Raw genomic sequence first — 25708 nt, forward strand, 5'->3', positions numbered from 1 at the left:
CACGCTTAATTATTTTCTAGTGTGCTTTATTTATTTCCTTATTTATATTCTACATTTATTTATGTCTCATTACACAAGAAAAACTTGAAAAAAAGTATCATAAATTCAAATAAACAAATATTCAAAATCACAAAGCTTTTCCATTTCCAAATAGAACAGCCAACAACTGACTGACAAGTGTTCATCCAACTTCCCGTCTCTGGGACAATAAAGCACTGAGTGATACTTTCCACACTGTTGTTGGCTCCCCAATGGGCTGAACTGTGAATTTACACATAACAAATGTGCATAAACTAAAGTGAAATCCTTTTTATCTCCCCTGAACAAAAAAACATCCCATCTTGAATAAAAGCTTTGCACTTCAAGTACAGTCTGGTGTTGAACCAGTAAATAAATGAACATAAGAATCCACTTCAGTCATAAACATGAATCATTCATAGGTAGTATTCTGTTGTTCGTTGTGCCTTCATGGAAGGTGACGGGGCTACTCCAAACTGCCAAAGCGAAGCGGCATGAATGCAAACAGAAGGCGATCCAGTCTACAGTGAAAATGTGCCAGTAACGAACCAGGAAGTATTCAGTCATTGAGATATTCTCACACTTCAGGGGAACGGGGGCATAAAGCAGTGCTGTGTTATATACAAAATAAATAAATGGGGTGTGATGTCAACTTATGTTCTAAATGTATTTTTTTAGTTTGAGAGTGAATACAATTTTTTTTATAAGACTTGTAAATTCAAAGAAAGAAAAATGATGTATCCAAAAAAAAAAAAAAAAGATCTAAATAGCATAATTCAGTCTGTATTTTGAATTGTAGTTTGCTGAATCTTGGAGAAATAGGTCAAAAAGTGCAAAGCATGCAACAAACCAGGACAACATGACAAACTGATCACTGACAGCAGTGTTTGTTCTGCAGTGATATATGTAGCGGTTGTAGGTTTTAGTCTGTAGTTGTACTGTTTTGGATTCACCATTGCGATACAAGTCGTTCTCATTAACAGAGCTACAGAGTCTGGTTCAGTCTGAAGGTTTGCGCTCCACACAGGACAGTAACCATGCTAGCAGACCGTCTGAGCCTCGATGGCGGCGATTAGAAAAAGTATGTTTTTCTTTTTCTTTTCTTTTTTTCTGTGTGCCTCTTACTATTCAGGATTCAGGTCAGAGCTATGAGCTGCGGGGCTAAGCTAACATGAGGAGGCAAGGCAGAGAGTAGTTATCCAGTAGCCATACAGGTACAGCAGCATTGGTCCAGTGTTGGGCTCCGGGGCCCTACATTGTCAGAAGGCATGCTGAGGGCCTCACAGTGTTTCTAGGAGGGAAACAGACAAAGGAAGGTTTGGGTAAGTTAGTCAGTTGATGGAATGACCCATACAGAAATTTAATATATGACATATTCCTATATCCCCATATCAAGAGTGATGATTGCATACTTATCAGCTATAAGAGGATATATTATTATCACATATATACATCCTCTGGATGTATGAAGGTATTAGTTTATATGAAATACACATATTTGTTTTATATGTACATACAGGATATGTCATATATGGAAATTCAATGTATGTACATATATTACATTTGTGTATTAGGAGGAACAGATGCTTTAGTTTTACTAACTGATTGTTAGCTAGCCAGAAAATATAGGTCTCACCTGCTTAGCTCTCTGGAGAAGGAGCATGTGTGGAGTGGCACTTGTTTTTCTGCAGTGAGAGAGGATCAGATGAATCAGTGCATCCATAATCCTAACTGCTTTAATTGTGGCTTTGCTCTGTTTAAGAAAATTTCAAATGAATCTGTGTTTTGTGGCCGTACATGGACGATGCAGGACGTCAGTATTACCTTCTGATTTAGGCGGTAGTGCAGACTCCGGTCTGAGAGCCATGGGTGTCTGAGTGACTCTGCAGCGCTCATCCTCCAGCTTTTGCTCTTCACCAGCAGACGGGTGATGAAGTCTTTGGCCTCATCTGAGATGTCCGTAAACTCCTCCTCCTCAAAGTTCCACTGACAGGCCAGGATGTTGTTCAGCGTCTCATTGTCGTCGTCCCCCAGAAACGGAGACAAACCACTGAGCCTGAACAGGAAGAAAGAAACAGAGGTCAGGGAAACTACTGACTGTGTTTTTATACCGTATGTGTGTGTGTGTGTGCGTGCGTGCGTGCGTGCGTGCGTGCGTGTATGTGTGTGTGCATTAATTTGCAACAACAGCTTACAGCATGTAAGTGATGACACCAAGACTCCACATGTCTGTCGGGAATGAAACAAACTCATAGTTGATGACTTCAGGAGCTAAAAATTCAGGTGTTCCAAAGTTGACCCTCAGCTTCTCTCTGGGTTTATACCTGTCAGAGACACAACACCAGAACCATGAGAGCTGGATCTGGGACTGAGAAAATTAATTCAATTATGTTATGAAAGATAAGGTGACAAAGATGTCACCTGTAAACAGAGGATAGATTTTACCTCCTGGCCAGGCCAAAGTCAATGATTTTAATCTTGTTAGTAGCTCTGCTGACACAGAGGATGTTCTCTGGCTGAAAATGAACAAAAGAGAGAAATTACAATCTCAGATAAAGAATCCAATAAAGTTCAGTTAACTTGCTGGTTTTTTAAATCAAATTCCCTCCGTGGTGGATATAGCCGAGAGAACGAGTCATTAAAACAGGACAGAAATGACTGTTTGCAAACCATTTTTAAAGGTGTCATCCAAAATGAGATTTCTTGTGGTTTCTTATGCATAGGTTTGTGTTGAAAAACAGTAAGCATAAAGATAGGGAACGTGAGTATGGCGGGATCCTAAGCTGAAGTAGGTTTACCTTGAGGTCGAGGTGCAGGATGTACATTTTATGCATGTACTGCAGCCCTTCACAGATCTGACGTATAAACAGCACCGTGTCCAGCTCTGTCAGGTTGTAGTTCTCATCGATGATGCGGTCAAACAGCTCCCCTCCCTCCACACTACGTCACAAAGAGGAGCAAACATATATTCAGAGCGTGTATCTCTGTTGTATTTAGCACATTAGAAAACACATACACACACACACACACACACACACACACACACACACACACATATATACAGGTGCTGTTAGACAGACTTACTATTCCATGACTAGGATGATATCGTGGCGGGACTCGAAGGCGGCGTACAGCTGGATGAGGTTGGCGTGGTTCAGCTGGTTCATCACCTGGATCTCATTCCTCACCACCTCCTGAGGAGACAAACAGGCAGCAGAACAGTTCAACACTAATTACACATGAACTGCACAGGGACACTGCAGAGACAGGCACACAGACCACGAGCAAACATAGAAGCTACTGCATAGTTAAATACTGACAACAACATGTATTCTCATTTTTTTAGCAGTTTTTGTTTCCCTCACATGCAAACTCTGACGTGGAAGTGAAGTTACTGTCTTTGAAGTAACATCAGGCTCCTTCACTCATGATACATCAGCATTTTAATTTGTGTAAAACATTTAAGCTGTCAAGAAAATAGTAGTAGGATACCGATGGTTGTCTTGTTGAAGTATGACACTAAAGATTCTGCTTATATCCGCCCTCAAACTACAGTCTAACATTTCCCTTAGAGATTTTAAATCTTTATTATTTGATGGATTCTATGACTCTTGTAAATGTTTTTTGCTAATTCTTTGTTTCTTAGTTTCTTGTATTGTGTAGTTCTGTTGTCTTTGTTGTTGATTGTGCCTTGTCGTTGCTTCTTGTTCTCAGGTCTCTCTTGGAAAAGAGATTTTAATCTCAACCAGACTGCCTGATTAAGTAAAGATTAAATAAATAAAATAAATATCAACCCTGAAATGAGCTGTATCAACATCTCGTGTAGTTTCTCCTGTGGTTTCTGTTTGTACCTTTATCTCAAAGATTGGAGTCGTGCTGTTTTCTGACCGACTCTCTTTTGTCCAATCCATAGATTTGAAGATACTGAAGTCAACTCCTCCTACTGACTGCTCCTCTAATGAGCTTTTCAAACAGTTTTGAACTGTGGATCATTGCTGTACGTTTTAAGAGGGAGACGATGCATATTCAAAGTATATAGTTCAGCAATAGAGTCCAATCATATGTACAGTGAATTTAACAGGACAGACAAGCTGGGAGTCACAGACGATCGGCGACGGCAACATGAGCCGGCCGAGGATTTGGTCGTGTGTTTGGGGGGCTTTTGGTCGGCTCGGAGCTTTCTGAATATTTCACATGATAACGTAACCACAGAGCTATGCTCGGACATCTGACCTCCCCGCTCCATCACTTTCACATGACCCAGAGCAAGAAAGACACAATGAGGCTGACAAATTGACACATGCCCACGCCCCTGAGGCTCCTGAGCCCATGTCTATTTTTAACATCTAATCCTTTATGGTGCTTAGCAATGATAAAAGTAAAACATCCATTAGACTGTCTGGGGAAGCTGGCATCGCGGTACTATTGCTGAACGTGTATTCTGTTTCATATTCAGCATCCATTGGCCGATCGTTACCGCACCTTCTCTTTCTGGCTCCTGGCTTTGATGATCTTGGCAGCCAACGTCAGACCAGATGAGTTCTCCATGCACTTGTGGACCTGACCAAAACGTCCCCTAATGAAAGAAAAGCAAACACATTCATGAGTCAGATACAAAAGGCGGAGTAGAAGAAGAGACATCCTCGAAATTGGATTTTGATTCTATAAAGTACCACTTATCCTTGTGCTGAAAGGATTACATAATCGACAGAGAATTATCAACAACAACTTAGTTTCACGTTATTGAACATGGTCAAATTCCAAATAATTGCTGGTTCCCAACCTCTCAAACTGCCTTTCTCTGTTTTATCTCATTGTAAATTGACAAAAAAACCAACTTGATGTCATGATGTCATTTTTTACTTTTTAACTTTTTTAATCGATAATGAAAATAATCATTAGCCGCAGCTCTTGCATACATACACACACATCATTATAATGGGCTCCTGCAGTCACACAGTAATTAGGGCTATGTACTGTGCCATTATGTCAGCAATTTTAGAAATGTGCTTGCGTGCTGAGGGGTAATCTCCAGTTGGAGAGGCAGGATTTAGCACTGGTCTATTACATCAGAGAGGCCCGTTCTTTCACAAGTGCCTTCCGAGGCTCAGAATCATCTGCCCTTTAGGGGGCAATAAAAAGGTCTTGGAAAAAACGATTAGGCGCCGCTTCACAGGGTGTGAGATCCTCTATTATTTCATTAGAGAAGAGCGATGTGTCGAAGTGTCTGTGGCTCGAACTGAAATGAAAATAAACTCCAGAGAGCTGTGAGGAGATCTGAGTATTCTGTGGGCTTTCTTGTCACTCACCCTCCCAGGACTTCATCTCTGTTGATGGTGTAATAGGTGGCGATCTGATGGGGTTTGGGAGTCACGATGCGGTGGTCGAAAGGTGCCAACGGTGGAGGGCTGGAGTCTGAAACAGAAAACAAACGATAACAAAATTAAGAGAAAGAGGGAATTACCGTTGCCGAATATAGAAAGTGAAACAGGGACTGAGGATGGACCTCTGCCCGACGGCCACCCAGAAACAAAGTGGATCAAAATAGCAGCATGCCAGTGTCTCATTATCTGCTCTGCCAGCTGTGCCGACCGACATGTCAGTGACGCTGGAGCAGGCCTGCTGTTATGACACTGGATCTGCTTCAAAGTCTGAGGGACAAAAAGTCAAATGTCACCAACTAACAACTAAGTTGAGTCTACATGGAGACTAAAGGAATTTGGCATCTGTCTTCTTTTTCTTTCCACCACAAAAAATGTAAGGTTATATGGTTAAGATCAGGATTTGACAAAACTTGAGCCAAGGCCTAAATTTCAAAATAAAAGTTGGTGTTGTCACTATCCTGGAAAGATACTTCCTTAGCTGGAAATCGAGCATCACATATCTGAAGTAACAAATTGTGAAAACTTTTCCATCCCCCCTCCCAATATACCAAACATTTCATTGTTAAACACGTCATGTCTTACCAATAATAAATTCTTTCACCCCTGACTCTCCCTCCTCCTCTTCCACATCTGTCTTGGCTTCATCAGATTTAAAGGCCTGCGTCTCGCCCCCCTCCACCACTAGTCCATCAGTGTTTTCCACTTTACTGTCCACTCTGCTTTTTTTGAGGTCGTCCTTCACCAGGTCTTCTTCTGTGACACGGCGTTTGCTGCAGGTGGCCACGTCACCGGCCTCCTCAGAGCTGCACGCACATTCATAAAGGAAAATATTAAACCTTAAATAAATAACAACAAATATAATCCAGTGTCAGCAAAGTGATTCAGTGGAAAAATACCTTTCCTGTGGGAGGAGAGAGGTCTTGCAAACATCTACGATGATGCTCTGGGACTTTTCTGATTTTGTCGACTCTCCTGCCTCTCCTTTATGCCTTTTCTTCCCATCATCCTCCACTTTTCCTGCCGACTCTGCACTGACATCTTCTCCCTTCTCCTCGTCCAACTCAGGCTCCGAGTCCTGAAAGACATCCCCCTCCTCCTCTCCCTCCTCTCTCTCCTTGGTTGTCTTCTTCCTCTCCTCTGACTGCGAGGCTGAGGTGTGCGGCCCTTCCAGGATCAGCTCTGCTTGATCCTGTCTTTCTCTGTCCTCCCCCCTCTGGTCTTCAGCCTCTGCGTTGATGTGGGAATGCTCGGTGTTCTGCCTATTGAGCTTTTCCACCTGTTCCTGCAGCACAGGCTCGGTCAGGGAGGATGAATCTGAAGTGGGAAAAACAAAAATACATCAGCAGTCTGTACTGTTATCACATGAAAACAGCAAATTTGAATGTGTTCGGATTATCAATGACCCTAGGATGCCTAAAATTTACACCGGTTGATCGGACCACCACTGGTCCAGAGCAAAATATGTCAACAGCTACTGGATGGATTGTTGGGGGGAAACTGGTACAGACATTGATGGCCCTCTGATGATGCCTGAGTTCAGTATCAGCTGTATTTTAGATCAATGTTAACATGCTTTGCTAATTTTAGCAGGTTGGCATGTTCACGTGCAAAATTAGCAAAGTGAGCATGATAACATTAGCAACAAGAATTACCTCCTTGTGGTTGTCTGCCTCTGCCATTCAGACTAGTCTCAGGTTACATCCCTGTTCACCCAGAGTCATATAAAATAGGTCACTGTGACCTTTGACCTTTGACCACTGAAATCTAATCAGTTCTTGAGTCCAAGTGAATGTTTGTGCCAAATTTGAAGAAGTTCCGTCAAGGCGTTACAGAGATATCATGTCCACGAGAGGGAGACGGAGAGAGGCATGAAGAATGGCAATCAAACTATTGTACAGTGCAGTTGAGGTTTAGATCAAAGCACCACTGAGCCTACATTGAGGTGATGGCTGACCAGGTGAAGGTAGGACTGATCAAAGTATACACTGTGGAGATGAGTCTGACATGTCCTGAAATAGCCACCATATAAACTAATAAGCTTTTGAGGGCCTTTCTTCAAACGACACTCTCAGGCCAAACTTTACATTGTTTGAGTATAGCTGAGTCGTCTCTCTATTCTTCAGCCAATCAACAATTACAAACTATTTTCTATGGTGTCACTAGTGCACGCTGCTACTGTCTACTATATTTCCAAAGGAGTGTAATGAGCTGCGCACCATCTAGCCTTCAGAGCCTTTAGTCTTGTCTCTTCATTGGACGGTTTGACAGTGAAAAGATAGCTAATAAAGAGGGGATATGGCCACATGCAGAATATAGACATTGCAAGTCTACTGAGGCAAAGTTATGTAGATGGATAAATGAATAATAGGTTTAATGTCCATATACATTTTAGCAGATCAATGAACAAAGATGCTGTGTAAAGTCAGGTGATTGGTGGTTAAATGTAACTTCCTGTTTAAGCGTACCCGACGTGTCCGGGGGCTTCCTCTTCTTCTGGGCCTTCAAGCCCTTCAGGCTCAGTTTGGCTTTGTCCTTGTCATCCTTTGCCTTGTTGTACAAAGAAGAAGAAAGATCAAGCTTTAGACATTGTACATTACATTCAAATACAAAGTGGGAGCTCAATGTGAAATAATACTCTGGATGCTCAAAGTGAGCGACATGGACAACACTTGAACCAGGTGTAAAAGCTTCAAATTTACAGCAACACTTTCTCACTTGTCAAGGAGCCAGGAGTCTGATTTCTGATGGCAACGGCATGGATATATATACTGGATATTTCCATTTGCACAATTGTCAGACAGCAAGCCAAAATGTTTTGTTGTTGTTGCTGCTGTTGCCCCCGTAACACAAGTCCGATGTTCTGGGGGGGGACGGATACCTCCTCCACCAGGGAGAGGAAAGGTCACATATCATCTGTGGCAGACGACGTGCCACACAACACAGGAAACAGCTTCGTTTACACTTTCCCACAAATATTGTACACTGATTAAAGAACGTATTACGAGGGTAATATCAGTAGAAGGTCATTTTAATGCATGATACTGGTTTTTTAAGTTCAGACGATCCCTGCCACAGGTTTCTCTGCCATTTTACATGTCTGGCAGAAGCTGTCTGGTGTAATAAATCTGTTTACTGAACCACAATCGTAAAAACAGCCTCAAATCAAGTATCTGAAATGTTCCATCACACACACACACACACACACACACACACACACATCCTGCAAACACAGAACAGTAGAAACTACGACTCAGTCCTTGGCACATTCTTCATACTGTACCACGCATCCAGAATAACACACGTGCACAATGTGATGCAGACTATGTGTGGTTACATGCAAGGACACCAGCCCATCTAATCAATCACTGCAGTCATGTCACCTCCTGAGAACAGGCCGGGCTAAGTGCTGATCTGACTCTGTGCAGCTGCAGCTCAGCCCACTGCTGATACAGACCTGGTTCGGATAAGATAACCGGTCTGATGCCTCAGAGGCACAACACAATCACTGCACAAAGGAAAACTACTTAACATTACAGAGCAGCACTTGTTGCAGTACAGCAGAACTAATAATAGCGTCACGTGGAGCCGTATCAAACAAAGAGGAGAGAGAAGCAGCTTTAAACAAATTTAAAAACCCGAGCCGTTTAACGATGCACTGCATGTATTTACCAACTATTAATAATGCCATAGCAAACAGCTCAGATATTCCATCAAGAGGATTCCTTTCAGACAGCACTTATAATGCATCTGCTGCTACGATCGCAATGTAATCAGACCCCTCACTATGTGTCCATTAAAAACACAACACACAGTACACTGTGAATTCCCATTTGTTCACTCAACTTAAGTGTTAGGAAACAGCTTGCACTCAACACTTTTAGTTTAGTGCAGTGCAGTAACATGAACGTTATGATTACACCTACAACAAAATAAGTGAGTCACGTGACCCTTGTCTTTGTGTTTATTGAGCATTTAATTATATCAACAGGATGTTTTACTTGAGATTTTCGTCAGTTTGACGCAAAGTTTTCAGTCAAATGATAAAATAATTTGTGTTTTTTTTAATTTGTAACATAAAATTAGAACAAATTAGTAAAATTAACTCAAAAATCAAAAGTTATTGACTTAACATAAAAAAATGTCGAGTGAACAAAGTTTTTTTTGTCACTTTGACTTTACTTTGTGTCATGGATGGATAGACATAGAGTGTAATAGAAGCACTATGGAAATATTGTATTACACCTTCCTCAGATGCCGGAGATGAAAACATCTAAAACATTCTGACTCTGAGGTTGTTTTGAGCCATTTCTTGGAGGAACATCTTGTTAACCCCTCACCTTCTTGTTGGCCTTGTTTCCAGGCTGTTTGAACAGCAGCTCCACCAGCCTGGAGCTCTTCACCACCTCCCCGATAAAGCTGATCACCTGCTGCGTGCCCTCCACCAGCTTCTCAACCCCCTCCAACCTGTGTCTCTGACTCTCCATCCGCTCGCTGGCCCTCTCCACAGCCCCACGCAGCTCCCTGCACGCCGCCTCCAACCCAGACCCACGTCGTCCCCCGTGCCCCTCTTCACACATAGAGGCCAGATCCCGACCCATCCCCCCGACATCCTGGGACAGACCGTCCAGCCGAGTCAAGACAATCTGCTGCATATTGAGCAAGCGCTCCATCTGAGAGCTCAGGGAGTCCATTCGGCTCTCCACGCAGCGCAGGGCGGCATCATGAGCAGAGGAGCTGGATGGTGATGATGAAGAAGCTTGGGACCTGTCTGATCCATTAAGAGACAGCTTCCTTCCACCAGGTTTCTGACCGTGAAGAGGATTTGGGTCATAAACCTTGGCTAAAGAGTTGACCAGGCTGGAGCTCATGTCTGATTTACAGTAGACAAACAGCAAAAACTAAACAAAAACCATATTACAAGAGAAAGCTACAGGCAGAAGAAAAGAGGTGGAGGGGAAACAGAGACGTCTCCCCCAATGCAGCACCACACTGTTGAGTTTTAAGAATAGCAAATAGCTGTCCTACAAATTAAAGCGCAGCCCTCTTTGGACGTCAGGGACTGAGTGGCCAGTGATAAGAGCAGAGGGCTCGGGTGTGCAGTTGGGGATTGATGGGGGGTTAGGGGGAGATGCTGGAGAGGATCGCTATGTGACATTTGAGACACTTCAAAAGCCCTTCAGTCAGGTGTCAGAATCCTAAGAATCTGGGACTGAAATATGATGCCGTAAAAAGTAAGACAAATAAGAAGTACAGCCAATAAACAAGAACAGAGGATCTCCAAATGTGACGATGAAGAACTCATGAAAGTACGAATACTGTAAGTGTACAGTACATTTTAAAAAATATGGTTGTTATATTCAGATTCAATATGGAAGTATATGGTTTTCACATTGTTCCACAATAGGAAGTGGGACGACAGGTGCGAGTGTGTGCAAGGCCGCAAAAGCTTATTAACCAGTGAGACCTCAGTTAAAGACACAAGCATTGTGGGTATTTCTGAACATTGTAAAATGCCACTCGGTTCTCATATCTGACTTGTTTTGACCCAGTGGATGTTTCAGCACAACGTTGCATAATTGCAACTAATTTCCAGTTCCACCTGAAAATCACAAGTCCTGTTTTAAAGTAGGGAAATTGCAGGTTTATCATTCTGCTTGGGATGTTGAATTTATAATTAAGTGCAAATTTACCAAATCAACCTCTATGCTCAATATTTAAACATTATAGTTTTAGAATTATATTCATAGTAAAATCATTTTTTTTTGCTCATTTTGACAATAATGATCTATATCATGCTCATTTAAGATTCTAATTCACTCACAGATTTACATTTTCTCATAAGTTTGTTCTTTTCTACCAAAACCTGAATGTTATATTTAAACACAAGTAACTCTTTATGAAAACAAAACAGAGAGCCCATTGCATCTAAAGTAGAAGGTTTTAACTTTTACTAAACTTTTTCCACTTAAACGTTAAACGTTTGGTTTCATTAGGAATCAACCAGTCGGAAAGATCCGGTGAGCTTCTTAATATAGGCTCTCTGTCCGTGCAACCTGAGGGAGAAGAAGACAACGGAAGAAACCGGGAAACAGGTGATACCACTGACACGTAAGATCGGCTGATCCCACAGGAGAAGGGGATCGTGGGAGAGGAAACTTACTGCACATGTGTTGTGGTGAAGAATTAAAGAGGACAGACTGACACAGATATCCACATAGATACTGACACAGAAGTTCATATTCATGAACAGACACAAACGATTAACACTTATTGAGACATGTCTGACTGTGCGCACTGACCCCAAACTTTTCCACGTCTCTGTACAACAGTATCTGGAGTAGGCAGGGTGACAAAGCGCCAGCGCCTGTATACTGGCACCCATCTGTCAGCACCGGAAAAACCTGACCTATACTCTGTTTGTGCCTAGCACTGTTCCCAGTACAGTACCCTCGTCAGCTGTCAGGTTTAACACTCGCATCCCCGGTGGCTATTTACCAGCTAAGGTGAGAATGAAAGAGGACACTGTGCAAGTGCAGACGGAGAACAGCATGTACTACAGAAATACATGTTTCTCCAGTGAACGGACAAAGGAGATCACTGATCAGGAAATCACTTTCCACACTGACCTAGTACATGACCATTATTACGAGACCTTTGTTTTCCACTGCGTGTCACACAGCACTGCAACATGTTCCTACTAGAGCTTTCCAGGAATTTAAAGGGCCACTTCACCTAAAACTAGACTAAAATAATATATCAACAGAACAAAAGCATGTCTTTCCAAACATAAGAAAATGTTACCAACTATAGTTCCATACTGTTGTGAAAAGATTTATTGAAAACTACTGACATTTGCCAACCAATCATCTCTCTCTAAGGTATGTGGATTATTGCAGCTAAACATATTATTCTATTTAGAAAATATGATGTTGAGTTTTGCTCAACTGTAATTTTGCACTTTGAGCACCACAAACTAAACACCACAGCTCTCCAATGTGTCTGGATGACAACTGTAGAACTAAACAAATCTAATGAGAAGCTCTACTCGGACAGACAGACAACACCGAATAGCTTTTTATTGTTTTCTTGAATGAACCGTCCCTTTTATCACTTTGCAAACATGGAAAATATTCATATCCTATTGGCTGGCAGGATGACTCAAACTATCAGCAAGGAATGTATATCAAACTCTAAATAACCCTAGCAACAATACCGCCAAAATATTGATTAGTTCATCAAGGTCAAGAGTTGTGGAGCATCACGTGAGGTCCCTGAAAATGTCATGAACTAATAAAATGATAAAGGTTGTCGTGTTGTATCATGTAAAATATTACAAACAGATGTGTCTTTGTACATGTATACCCAAATATGGATATTTATTTTCATAGTGGCCATGTAACCCAGTGACTTTTTATCTCTCACTGATTCTTTTTTTTTTTATTTGCTTGTTTGTGTTTTGTCTGTAATATTTTTACATTTTTGTTTGAATCTACAGTTGTTTATATCGAAGCTCAAGATGCTACTTGTTATCGACTGACTCTTCAAAAAACTCAGTAAGCAAAGTGGACACTACTGACCAACCAAAAGACAAGCATAAACAAGCACAAGCTTACACAGTGATAAAGGTAGATAAAGGTCTAATCAGGCTTCATAAGTGAAAAAATATTCTGTACCATGAACGTGGAGGTCCAAAACTGGATAATAAGTTCAGTAAGTAGTGTTAGAGTCATACAGTCATACAGTCATCCATCATTCCTATGTCAGGACTGAGCATTAGAGCGTATATACTACAACCACTAGATTAGGTGACTGACAATTAAGCAGGGTGGTGGTTGATTGGTGTGGGTGTGGTGTTGAGGGCAGAGGGAGGTTTAACTGTACCCTGTTGGACAATCTCTGAAATTCCCCTGTCAGAAAAGGTTACATGGTAAGATGAGCGCCGCTGTGGTATAGTAGCACTGTTCAGGAATGAGACTGACGCAGCCGGGCCGCTCTCACCACGTATAGAGTTACTCAGCAGGAAGACGCAGACAATACATAATGCTTATTCAGGTGCCAGAGACTCTCCATTAATCCGACATCAACGCAAACGAGCTTCAGCCCCTAGCCGCAATAATAGACTGTGTGACATGCAACAAACATGTGCCTCAGTGATGAGCTGAGTCCACATTTAACTACTGTAGCTTGGCAAAGCAAAGGCTGAAATTGAGGCGCAAGTCTAAGGGGATGTATTATCATTTATCTGACAAACTTTGTAGAAATAGATTGTGTTTTTGCTTTTTATTTTCCCTTCATTTTCAAACTGCAATTCAAATCTTGATATATAGAGCAATGATACTCAGCCCTAAATATGATTCCTTTTCAAAGACTGTATATTTTGAAGGATTTGGGAGAATCCAAGGCTAATGAGCTGAACCTGTGCCTGCTCCTCAAATCAGGCAGACTATAAGGAGGGGAGAGGTAGCAGTAATAGACTGGAACTTTTGGCTGACCTGACAACAGCTCAGTGGCAGCTCCCTGATGTCTGGCATCTTCCAGGGCCCCGGTCCAGCTCTGGGGCACCCGAATCATCCAGGGTTTCCCTCTCAATTGGCATCCCGGCCCGCTAAGGATTCACCACACCATCATCATGACAAACTCACTGAGACCAAAAATAATTTAATTCAAATAGTATTCAGAGGGTCCTTGTCAAGTTGTAAAGCCGGTCAACCTCCACCAGCAGGTTTCACTTGAATGGCCAACGAAATGCTAAATATTCAGTGGACGGACGACTGGAAAACAAATCACCAGACCTAAATTTGTTCATTTGCCTTCTTCTCATCATAATATCTTTAAACATTTGAAACAGCTTGTGCGTTGAGTTTGTGAAAAGCATTGTTTGCACTGAGTTTTCTTTCATGTGTTGTGCAGACCAAACGCATGGATGCTTGACGTTGATGTTGACTGATCAAATTCAGCAAGTGATCAACATACAGTGGATTCTGTACTAATACAGATTGCAAACTTTGGACAAAAGCATCTGCCAAATGAACGTAATGTTACAACATTATTACATTTTCTCTGCAATTACTACAATTCATCAGTTCTTTACCCATATTTCCACCTAAAGTAACTTTAAAATTACTATGACTATGACGCAAGGTTTTTATAGCTGCACTATACATGAAATGTAAATATTCAACATTTCCATTCAGAGGGTCCTTTTCTAAACTGCTGCAAATCTATTTTTGCACAGTTTTGGTATCTTTGGAAACATCCATCCATCAACATCAAACATCCAGGGGGGCTGGAGCCAATCCCAGCTGACATTGGGCGAGGGCAGTGTGTACACCCTGGACATGTTGCCACTCTTTCACAGGGCTAACATAGAGAGACAAACAACCATTCATGTTCACATCCACACCTACAGGGAATTTAGAGACACCAATTAACCTAAACCGGCATGTTTTTTTATTTTGGATTGCGGGAGGAAGCTGGAGTACCCAGAGAGAAGCCACAGGGAGAACATGCAAACACTACGACTAGAATTCAAAATAATATTATGTAAATTTGGACAGTGCTTGATGCTGCAACATGCATTGTTATTGATGGAATCAATTGTTATTCCTGGGTGCTTTTTCCATTGCTGGTGGAGAATGTCTGCCTGACAGTGGAAAGAAGGCCACACATTATCTCTGTAGTTCCACCTGCTGCTTTTCTATCTGACAAACCTACTTGTCTCACCAGCGGCTGATGACAGTCTGTACTTTCACAGTTCAGCTGCAGCGATAACATTCGTCCAGCTCTTCTGTTATGAGCTCGGACAGACACTAAAAAATTCCTTTCATGGAATAGAGGTGCTGTATGACGTCAGCAAAGTGTGTGTATATATGTGTGTGTTTGTGCTGGGGGGGGGGGGCTGTAAATATGTTACATAAGCTACACAAGTATGTGTACTCCTAAATAGAAGCACGCAAACCAGCTTCCCTCGGTTACCGTGAGTTAGCTGCTTGTGATGTAACATATAGACAACTGCGCGTAATGGGACCAGCGTTTGAAAGAGGATTCAGGATAAATGGTGACCTCTGACCCCAAGAAATGACTTCCAATCCCACTGCCCCCAAAGCACACAAAAACACATCCACACAAACCCCAGCAGAGCTTAGTGGAGAATTTAAACAGGGGATCTAGTTTTTCACACAGTTTCTCTGTGTCAGCACAAACAACTGGCGTAAACTTGATAAAAAATAATTTAATTTGTCACTTTAATGAGGCAAATAGGCCCAATATTTGAATGTTATTAACATGACTTTAATCATTTGGCAGATAGAGGCAGTTCTTGATCAGTCAGTCTGACCTGTATGACCTTACTGTAATTATCCATTAATGTATTTCTTTAATCATCGTTTGCTCTGTCTATAACTGTCTGTGTTTATTTCTAAATATTCTTTATAAACTTGTCAGTTCATTAAGCTGTTTTAGAAAGTTTGCATCATAAATTGGTCAATATGTGCATGTATTTAACTGTCTGTATTGCTCTAACTCCAGCCGTGAATAAGTGGATTTATTAAAATTACTGCACTCTTTTTAAATACTTGTTTTTCCATTTTCGGCTGCTTCATACTCCACTATAATTCTGAGGCAAATATTGTATGTATTTTCACTACATTGTTGGTTAACTTTACTTACTAGTTACTTTGCAGGATCAGAACAATAATTCAAATTATAATCTAACATTTTTACTTCCAACAGATTATTTTTACACTGTGGTATTGCAACTTTTACTTAAGTAAAAGGTCTAGTAAAAGTATTTTTTCCACCACTGACTAATACCTATTAACATAACTTTGACAATAATAAGGTCAAAATCATGTTCTTTGTAATGGATTTAGTTACAAAAGAGTAAATGGTTAGCATTAATAAAGCTAAAACATATGAAATCATGACCAGGCTGTATAGCATTTGAATTATAAGGACAATGCGCTTCTGTCTTGTTACCACTAGATGACAGTAGAGGACAACAGACTCCTGAACTCCTGTTATACAGACCCTGCTGATGACCACCTGGGAATCTGTGGGTTATAAGAGAACATCCTTTGTCAGCATTTTGGTGGAGAAGCACACTCAGCTGCTCTCTGGTTACCTTGAACTCCAACTTACAACCCCCCCTTCTGCACGTAATCACACAAATGCAACTCATCAATGTTTGCCATGTAAGATCTACTGTTGCTACATGATGACAGATCATAAACACAGCCTGCAGTCAAATATCAGTGACTTCATGTTGGCCTTGAGTTCAGTTCAGCTTCTTTTCATTCTGTTCTCATTCACTACGCTTCACTTTGGATGTAACAAGACTCAAAACTTTCAATAATATACTTTTGTTTTTGCATGTTTCATTTAATTTTCTTTCTTCCCATCACTGCTTACCAGTTTTAATACTCAGTACCACAGTGTTTTACACTTTTCCTTTACACCAGGCAGCCATTGCTTTATGTTCTTATCCTTCAGATGGAAAATAAATGCAGTGCTGCCTCCTCTTGGTCACATTCGACAACATCCACACATGACATACACCGCACACTGCAACATACTATGCAACATTGCACCATTAGCAAAGGGGCAGTGTATTCAGGCTTTCGCTTTATCGCTCCTTTGCTCGTGGAATTAGAAAAAGACATTTAGGTGAAAACTGTGTCACATCTGGATTCAAATGTAACTTTAGATTTATACACTTTCTTTTTTTTGCCAGTTTATCTGCTACACCTAGCTTAAACTATTGCGGTCTATCAACAACAGTCCTGCCTTAAGGAATGTCATAATGTTCAGTTGATGCTAAGATGCTTTACAGCGGCACTGAATCAACTTTATGATCATTTTGGAGGATGTAGTTTGTGGTGGTTCCATGTGGAGAGGTGTTTCTGTCATTTAGCCTGCCCTCACCCACACCAGACTTCAGAGAAAAAAAAACAAAATTCATAGTAAATTCTGTACATCTTGTGTAATCCTGCTGACAAACAATTAAACAAACCAACATGCAGACATTAGTGAAAACATAACCTCGTTAGATGAGATAGCAAGAAACAGCCTCTTCCTGTGCTACTGCCCTTATCTGATTTTTCCTGAGAATTTACTCACCAAGGGAATACTGCTTCACTTCACCAAGGTGAGTATTGTTCCCAGTGCCGACATGTTTATTTGACTGAATGTCTTGGCATCATTTGGTTTGTTTTTTTGTATTTTTTGTTTGTTTAACTGCGTCACAAAGAGACGCTAGGCTAACCGACACAAGCTAACCTGCATGCTAGTTTGCCGTTTTCAAACCTCACTTTCGCTGTGGCGCTTGTGAGTAGTTCACGCTTGACAACAGACTGCTTAATATATACAAAATTAGCTTTTTTAATGTATTATTGTTATTATTGTTTTAAGTTTAAACATTCATAAATTCTCATCACTTTTACCTGCCACTGTCAGGTGTAATTTTAATGCTGCATAACTGAAATATAATAAATCTGTAATGTATAAAAAAAAATAACATGTGGACTCAACTGTAACACCTGGAGCTGAAACTAGTCTATAAATTGATTAGTTGATTGACAGTAGATTGATGAATTAAGAAATCAAATATCTTTTGGGTCTTGAACTGTGGCTTTTGGACGCTGTGTTGGGAATTTTTCACTATTTTCTGATATTTTATGTACCAAATGATTAATAGAGTAATCAAGAAATTAATCCATAGATTGATTAATGATGTAAATAGTTGCATTACTCGCAACTCGAAATGAAACTTAGTCTCTATTAGACAACTGCAGAGAACAACATTGGCATCTATAATATGATATGAACACTGCAACCAAATTTTTGGTTTATTTGTCTACATTACATCTCGGGTGATCCCTGCTTTATTGGCAAACAGCAACACAGAGGCAGGTGTCCAGCCCACACTCAGACAATAAATTTAACTCACCAATCTAAACATAACTGTTTGTCTCTACCTGTCAGTGGGCTGCTGACAGGTTGTGGATTGACAGGGGAGAGGAGGCACTTTAGTGGCCTCGACCACAAGATGATAAATCATATGTTGTACATGAACATCTGCAACTCACCACACAAAGTAAGAAAGGGCAATGGGCTTGTGCTTGTGTGAGTGTGTTTGTTTGTGTGTTTGTTACTGGCCCCACCACTACGTATCAGGTAATGAGTTATGCAAACGTCTGAAAGTGGACACCAGAGGAGTCCGGGCGAAAACAGCACATTCCACTGGAGTCCTCATACCAGAGAGAGACAGAGGGAGAAACTGGGAGCCAGGAGAGTCGAGGATTAAAGTTTATGAATGTGACATGTAGGTTACATTTCAACTCTTGTTTTTCAATCATAGAAGCCTGATTGTGGCTTCGCTTTCCTCCCAGAATTCAGTCAAATGAACAAATTACGCAGGTCAATGTTATATACAGTGGTAAAGTGAACCGCTCATTCAAAAGTGTTTTTTGTCCTGTCGCATAAGGCCTAACCACAAAAAGTGACTTATTCCTGCTGTCTCCTCCTCACTCTTGCGAACGTAGACACTGACATCAGTAATGTGTATTTAAGGTCTGACTTAAATGCACCCAAGTGGCCAATTTCTTTTGGCCATCTGGGGGCTGTGGAAAGAAAGTTGGCAGACATATTTTATTGTCACCTTTTCAGGTAATATGGCAAACGTTTTTGCAAACAGTTACTTATATAACATTATTTATTTGCAGTGGTGTGTCTGACTACCTGAGGAAATATAAGTCCACTAATCTCCACCAAGTCATGAGGTAAATATCCGGCTTTTTAGCTGGTTTTTAAACCCTTTTCTCTGAGAACAGCAACCTGAAAACGACACTATGAGAGCAGTGAGAGTGAATCACAGCAGTAAAGCTGCAAAGTAATACTGAGCTGAAACTTGCTATAAAGCTCTGTAAAGCCAAGGTGGAGCTACAGTATCAGGTGATAATTCTCTGTAAGTTCATCACTATGAGAGACACCTTTCACATTGTAAATGGTAAACTGTGGCCATAAAGGGATGCACATGGTCAGCAATAATACTCAAGAAAGATTGTGGCATTTACCACACCACACCATTACACCACCACCACCGGCCTGTAATGTAGACAGAAAATAATGTACTTAAAATTAATGACCCAACATAGTTTCAAAATAAGGTGCTATTTAGTCTATAAGATCTATGAACAGGATGTCTGTCTCAAAAGTGTCAAAAGGCATTGATTTCTGTTTCCTACAATAAGGTTTTTGAAGGTTTAAAAACCTTTAAATTTCATTTGCAAATATCTTAAATATTTTGATATGGTTCTATGGAAAGTTCAATTTAATGAATCAGGTGTTCAGTTACATTATATGTGATATTAAAAGGTTTTGAAAAGTCTTGAATTTAACTTTAATTTATATTGAACCTGCAGAAACTCTAAAACACACAAAACAAAAACTGGCTAAAGTCCCACTTTGTGTTTCTAAATGACATCACGTGGAACCAGCATTGGCTCTGTTCTTCTGCCCCTTCTCTATTTGTTCGTGTGCTAATTTCGTCTCAGCTCTGAGAGTGAGAATGTGAGGCAGGAGAAGCCCTTCTCACATTAGTCATGCTCACACGCATTAGCACAAGCTACAGATTACTCTGTACAAGCCTCATACAAAACCATTTGTTTGGTTACAGTATCTCCCTCGTCTAAGACACAATGATAAACTTTTAAATGTAATGGAAGTTTTGAGTTTATTAACTTTTCATCAGTTAAAATTGATGTGTTACATATATTTTTTTATATTTACACAAGTTGACACACTGTCAAAAAAAAAAACAGAGGTGTCAGAGAATGAGGCATCTCATGTCAACAGTTAGCCAGCAGTTCATTGAATGCAAATAAAGCGTATAACTGTTGCTGATGCATGATTACAAATGCAATCTTAATTCCATAAACTGATTTAAACAGTTAAAAATATTGTGGTATGATAATAGTAATAGAAATAACAATAACATTGTTTGCATCATGTCTCTATAAAAAGAATTCAGTGTCCGTATTTAAAGAATACAATTTTTTTTTTTACACCAGTTTGACTTCATGAATTGGAAATTAAGTGTTATTATGTTTACTGCATATTTTTTATTATTTCTAAAATTATTTAATTATTTTTTATTCATATTTTCTTGTATTATCCACCTTGAAGCAAACTAAAGAAACAAATCGTAACAACCACTGTGTTTATAGTATTTATATATAAATTAATCTGTTTGGCATTTAATGCTGAATCCATATTCAAATACTGTATTTGAATAAAAGATGGCTTAAACAATTCCCAGAAAAGTCATCTTTTCCTCTTGGTTAAACATTATATTATTTTCCAGGATGCCACAGGCTGGTGTTTTGTGCACAGCTAAGGCTGAGGAAGAGGATGCTCCCAGTTCAGCTGAAGATGCCCCGACATGTGTTCAGGTCAGTGGCATTTGTCATGAATGAGACACGGTTACAGAAATAGAATTTAAAGGAAGGAAAGTGAAGTCAACTGAGACACAGGGTTGTTTCAGCACCTTGGACAGATCTCACTTAACCCAGATTAACCTGCTCTGCATCCAGGTTTCAGAAAGTTTTGATTCGAAGTTCAAACTTTTCTTTGAATCCCCTCAGATCAGTCTCAGCTGTTATTTTAAGATTGAAACCTGTTCCGACAACATGTTGACACCTTTGAACTTAACTTGTCTAAAATGTAGTAGAGATGATGATGTTGTTGTGAGGGGTTGCCACAGTGGATGCACATATTTGATTTGAAGGGATGCCCTGATTGATCGGCCACCGATCATTATCGGCCGATTAACATTAAAGATACGTTATCAGCAGATCAGAATTGATGCTTCTAGTCACGATTACCTTAAAACCGATCACCTGTGGTTAGTACTCTGGTGTCTGTGGCTCAGAGAAGCGCTGTGTGCTGTATAGTCAGCGTTGTGTGAGACTGATATAACATATGCCATCTGCAATGCATGCCAAAAATGACTGGTGTCAGCTGTGGATTGGCCGATCTCACTCATAGATCAGAATCGGCGGGAAAAAACGTGATTGCAGCATTCTTATTGATTTGGCATAAGTTTTAAACCTAACACAACCTGGGTTCAGGGGAGCTGGGGATAAAACCACAAACCCAGGGATCTGCAACTAACCTGCTCAGGTACCTGCTCATGGTACCTGAGCCATGGCCCCCCTGAAGGTAGCAGAAATGATTAAAAGATCTAATTGTAAATAGTTGTAATCAGCCTACTCTCTGCAGAGACAAGACTGAGAGAGTAATGAATCCATTGAGTGTACACTGACAAGCTTTAACTGCTGAAAAGCACCACAGCTCTCACACTTTATGAGGAGTCAATTACATTTGCTTCCAGCTGGATTATGTTAACATAATAAAGTGGTGTATACTAGACACGGTATGCGTTGCGTAGAGGGCACTGGCTTGTCTGGATAGAGTGGAAGAGTTAAGTAGTGTTGGACAGAATTTAGATGTCACTGCTGGTGACAAGTGTGTGACGCATGTAAGATGACGTAATCTTTTCCACTGACCGCACACCACCCCAGACAGAAATGGATGAAATCTTGGCTTCACTTGCCAAAGACTATTGTTGTTGCACTGGTTTGTCAAAGCAACATTTTTAGTGCACGTCAGCATTTAAATCCAACAGCAAGAAAGGTTACAGATGCCAGAGATGAATCAGCTGATAAATTTTACTATTTCAACATTTTTCAAATAAGTCTTTTTAGAGTGAAAAGTTATTAAGACAAAGCTGACACGACACGTGTCCAGGATGACCAATAATTGGATCTACAATTCAAACAATTGTAATGTTTCAGGAATAAATGGTGAAAATGTTTAGAAATCCTTTAAATTCCTGGATCCAGATTGAAAGCCAGACCTAAACCTGGTTGCTTGTTCATTGTTCTGTGGAGCTTCGTTCTAACATGCTGTCAGGCTTGTCATATGTCCTGCTACCTGACAGACAAACAAGCATGGCGCAGGCAGCGAACACCAATAACAGCTTTGATCAAATCGGTCAAAATGACAAGAAAACAGAACCATCTAGATTACATCACTTTGGCAATGAAACAGCATTAATGATAACATACATTACTTCATTTCCGGTTCATGTAGACCTGCAGCTTGTCGGCCTCTCCCATAAATCTACAATCCGCTACACAGGTGACAAATTAAAGACAAAACCAACATGAAGTGTGTCAGGAAGATGTTGGCCACCATGTGCCACCAGAACAGCTTCAGTGCTTCTTAGCCTTGATTCTACAAGTCTCTGGGGCCGGTTGCACAAAACACCTTAAGTTAAGACTTTCCTTATGTTCTGAGTTAATATTTCCTTAAAATATAAATCGTTGCACAAAAGACCTTAGTGACCAAAATAAGGAAAAAATACTTAAGGTACCACTGACTCTGTCTTAACTGCACCATGGCTGAGTTTATTCCCAACAGTGATGACAGGTATCACAAGTGTGAATGACAGCAAATCAGCAGTCTCCATGGAAACATGGAAATCTCATTCACTGCTGCAAATGCCTTAACTAAGGAAACCTTTTTAAGAGATTCTGTGCAACACCCTTAAATAACTCCCCTAGCTAAGGAGAAGTTAAACCTTAAATGTCATACTTAAGTAGAAAACTTCACATCATTTTCATACTCATCAAACTGCTCAGTGACCCCTCATGCCCCATGGGTGGGCACATTGTCTTACTGGAAGAGGCCACCCCCATCAGGATGGAAATGTTTCATCATCCGATAAAGGCGATCACTCAGACAATCTTTGTATTGATTTGCAGTGACCCCCTCCCTCTCAAAACCTCACGGTAGGGGTCAAGCATTCAGACCTGTACTGTACTCTTGGTGTACGTCACACATTGTGGAGAATATGGTGAAGGATGACTGATCTGATCATGTCACTTTTTCCACATCTCTGTGTGGATCAGTGCCGGTTGTTTTTTCTATAACAACCCTCTCTATTTAACTGTGGATCATCACGTCCTACATTCACATTTTCAATCACCTGAGGAAGAGCTGCTCCTCTGTTTTCCCTTACATATTGCACTAATGCACGAGCATCAAATATTCGCTGTGTCTGACCCCATAGATCTAAATGCAGACGTCACTTTAGTAACTGTTGCTATTGAAACACCAGCCACAACAATGAACCCTCTTTCAAAGTCACTTAGATATTTTCCTCTTGCCATCTAGACACAAAATCAGAAGCAGCTACAGAGCATGATGGGATATTAGCTACTTAATTGTACCATGCAGTGCACCTGTGTGGAAGCATCTGCATTCTTAATGTTTCTCCACTCATTTATTAATTTGTCACCTTTCTGATGCTACAAAAAACAACAGTGTGTTGATTCTTAAAAGACCCTCTGGCATGTTCCCAGATTCATTTGGCACTAACTCCTCTCCTGCTGTATTACCTGTAAGTCTGATGGTGTGGTGCTTCCCCTCTTCTTGACAGAAAATAATTTCCACAGCCGTCGCCAAAGGAAAGTGGCCACCAGACACACACTCCCTAATATCCAAATGTCTTTATCCCTTAGGAAGTTCTCCATGATGGATGTCTTCCTCTTCCTGTCCCTGTTGCCCACCTGCACGGGCTGTCTTGTCTTATCTCAGCCTCTCTGCCACCTGTGGCGAAGGAGTCTCATGTGGCGGGCAGCAAGTTGTTGACATAGGGCGACACAGCGGGTGTTGATTATCAAATAGTCGGGCTCCTATAGCTCTGCACTGAATCCTCAATCTCTTGCTCAGTACGGACTCAAAACAAGAACAGGAGCTCTCTGCCGTCAAGACACCCGCCCACCCAGCCACCCACCCATTCACCCGCCACCCGGCTTCCTCCGTGCCTCCCACCGAGGGACCAAAAAGGAGAGAACATGCCGTCTCTGAGACGAGAGCGGGACAGGTGGTGTTGGGTTCAGGGTGTCGTTGCTGTACGCAGAATCAGATGCCTTCTGCTGCTGCTGGCATGTTAGTGAGACCCTTGCAGTATCCTTTAACTCCAGACACAGCACTTCATACGTGCATGCTCCTAAGTATATCTGTCAGGCAGTCGCTTCAACAGCCACATTTGTGTGCATGCATCTTTGCAAATGCACACAATGGCAAATGAGTAGACAAGTACTCACGCTTGTAAACAAACACCTGCATCTGTGTGGTGCTAAGTTTATCTTTTCTGTGGACAGATGCTGCACAGGTCAAAGTATGTCCACTTTATGTGAGAGAGAGAGAGAAAGGATGACTTTTAAAATGTTTTCACAGCTGGCTAAAGAAAGCTAAATGTTTAGCAAAATTCTGATATTGAAAATTAATAACTAAAAACAAAAACCCCATTTGTGTATTCCTCCTGTATATATAGACAAACATGTAGAGATCCACTCCATTGGTGCTGTCAGCAGAGTTTCCTTTTTGGACTGTGAGTATCTCTGTGTGAGTGACAACTATCTGTCTGGATGGAGCTGATGATTTATACAGGATAGTGGAATGCGACGACTGCACTCAGGCAGATCAGCCCCCCACCCCCACCCCCAGTGCCCTGCTAAACTCGTCGGTTTGCAGCATGAAGGACTTTTAACCTTGGTGCCTTTACACGTTTCTCTAAGAGATGATAAGAGTTATTTGGGTTCTTCTTTGTGTTGGTTTCCATCCATTCACAACCTCAGGAAACATGCAGAAATGTGTAATAATATAATATTAAAGAAAGTTAAAAAAGTGTGGTTATAGTTACAGGACATTGGCATTTTGATTTAAGCATTGCAAAAAAAATAAAATAAACCAAGGTGAACATTTTCTTATCCCTTCAAAAAAGATTTTTAGGTTGTCATAAAATTCCCTCATAGATTCTTTAAAGTAGCACAACAGTCTAAAGCTAGCTTTATTTAACAAGCAGCAACAGCTGGGGGGATCCAAGGGTCACAGAGGTTATAGAGCAGGGCCCCTGGGAGGAAAAATATTCCCTAGTGGCAACCTGAGCAGAACCTCTGCACGGAGCAGAAGTGAAGTGGCAGCGTTCGTAATGAAGCTGTTGGGCTGACGTGCTCCTGATAAACACGTAGAACAGTTTTTAGCTCATGGCTGAATATAGAGAACAGAAACACAGAAAAGAGAAATAAATAGAAGGAGAGGTGGTGGAGGAAAAGGTGCAGCTGAGGTCGGAGTTCAGAGATGGAGAGGAAGGTGATAGAGTGAGTCTGTGCACTATGATAGGTTGAGGATATTAAATTACATATGGTGCCTCTATGTTTATCACTGAAACATTTCCC

General features: G+C 40.9%; 1 protein-coding gene across 2 annotated transcripts; it reads right to left on the reverse strand.

The window, feature by feature from the left end:
• Positions 1–9: 9 nt before the first annotated feature.
• Positions 10–24294, reverse strand: mylk4b (myosin light chain kinase family, member 4b). Of its 2 annotated transcripts, none has more exons than XM_056377610.1 (13): positions 23864–24294; positions 7868–7949; positions 6299–6716; positions 5985–6205; positions 5328–5433; positions 4501–4594; positions 3103–3212; positions 2817–2958; positions 2464–2534; positions 2214–2342; positions 1843–2074; positions 1655–1703; positions 10–1309 (listed from the first exon to the last, which is right to left on the reverse strand). In XM_056377610.1, the coding sequence occupies exons 1-12, from the start codon at positions 23996–23998 to the stop codon at positions 1659–1661; spliced, it is 1785 nt and encodes a 594-aa protein (XP_056233585.1). In that variant the 5' UTR covers positions 23999–24294; the 3' UTR covers positions 10–1309; positions 1655–1658. The 2 variants fall into 2 exon arrangements, with proteins under 2 accessions (XP_056233585.1, XP_056233584.1); XM_056377609.1 differs by lacking the exon at positions 23864–24294 and adding an exon at positions 9740–10511.
• Positions 24295–25708: the final 1414 nt, after the last annotated feature.

The sequence above is a fragment of the Seriola aureovittata genome, chromosome 6 (genome assembly GCF_021018895.1).
Source record: "Seriola aureovittata isolate HTS-2021-v1 ecotype China chromosome 6, ASM2101889v1, whole genome shotgun sequence".
Lineage (NCBI taxonomy): Eukaryota > Metazoa > Chordata > Actinopteri > Carangiformes > Carangidae > Seriola > Seriola aureovittata.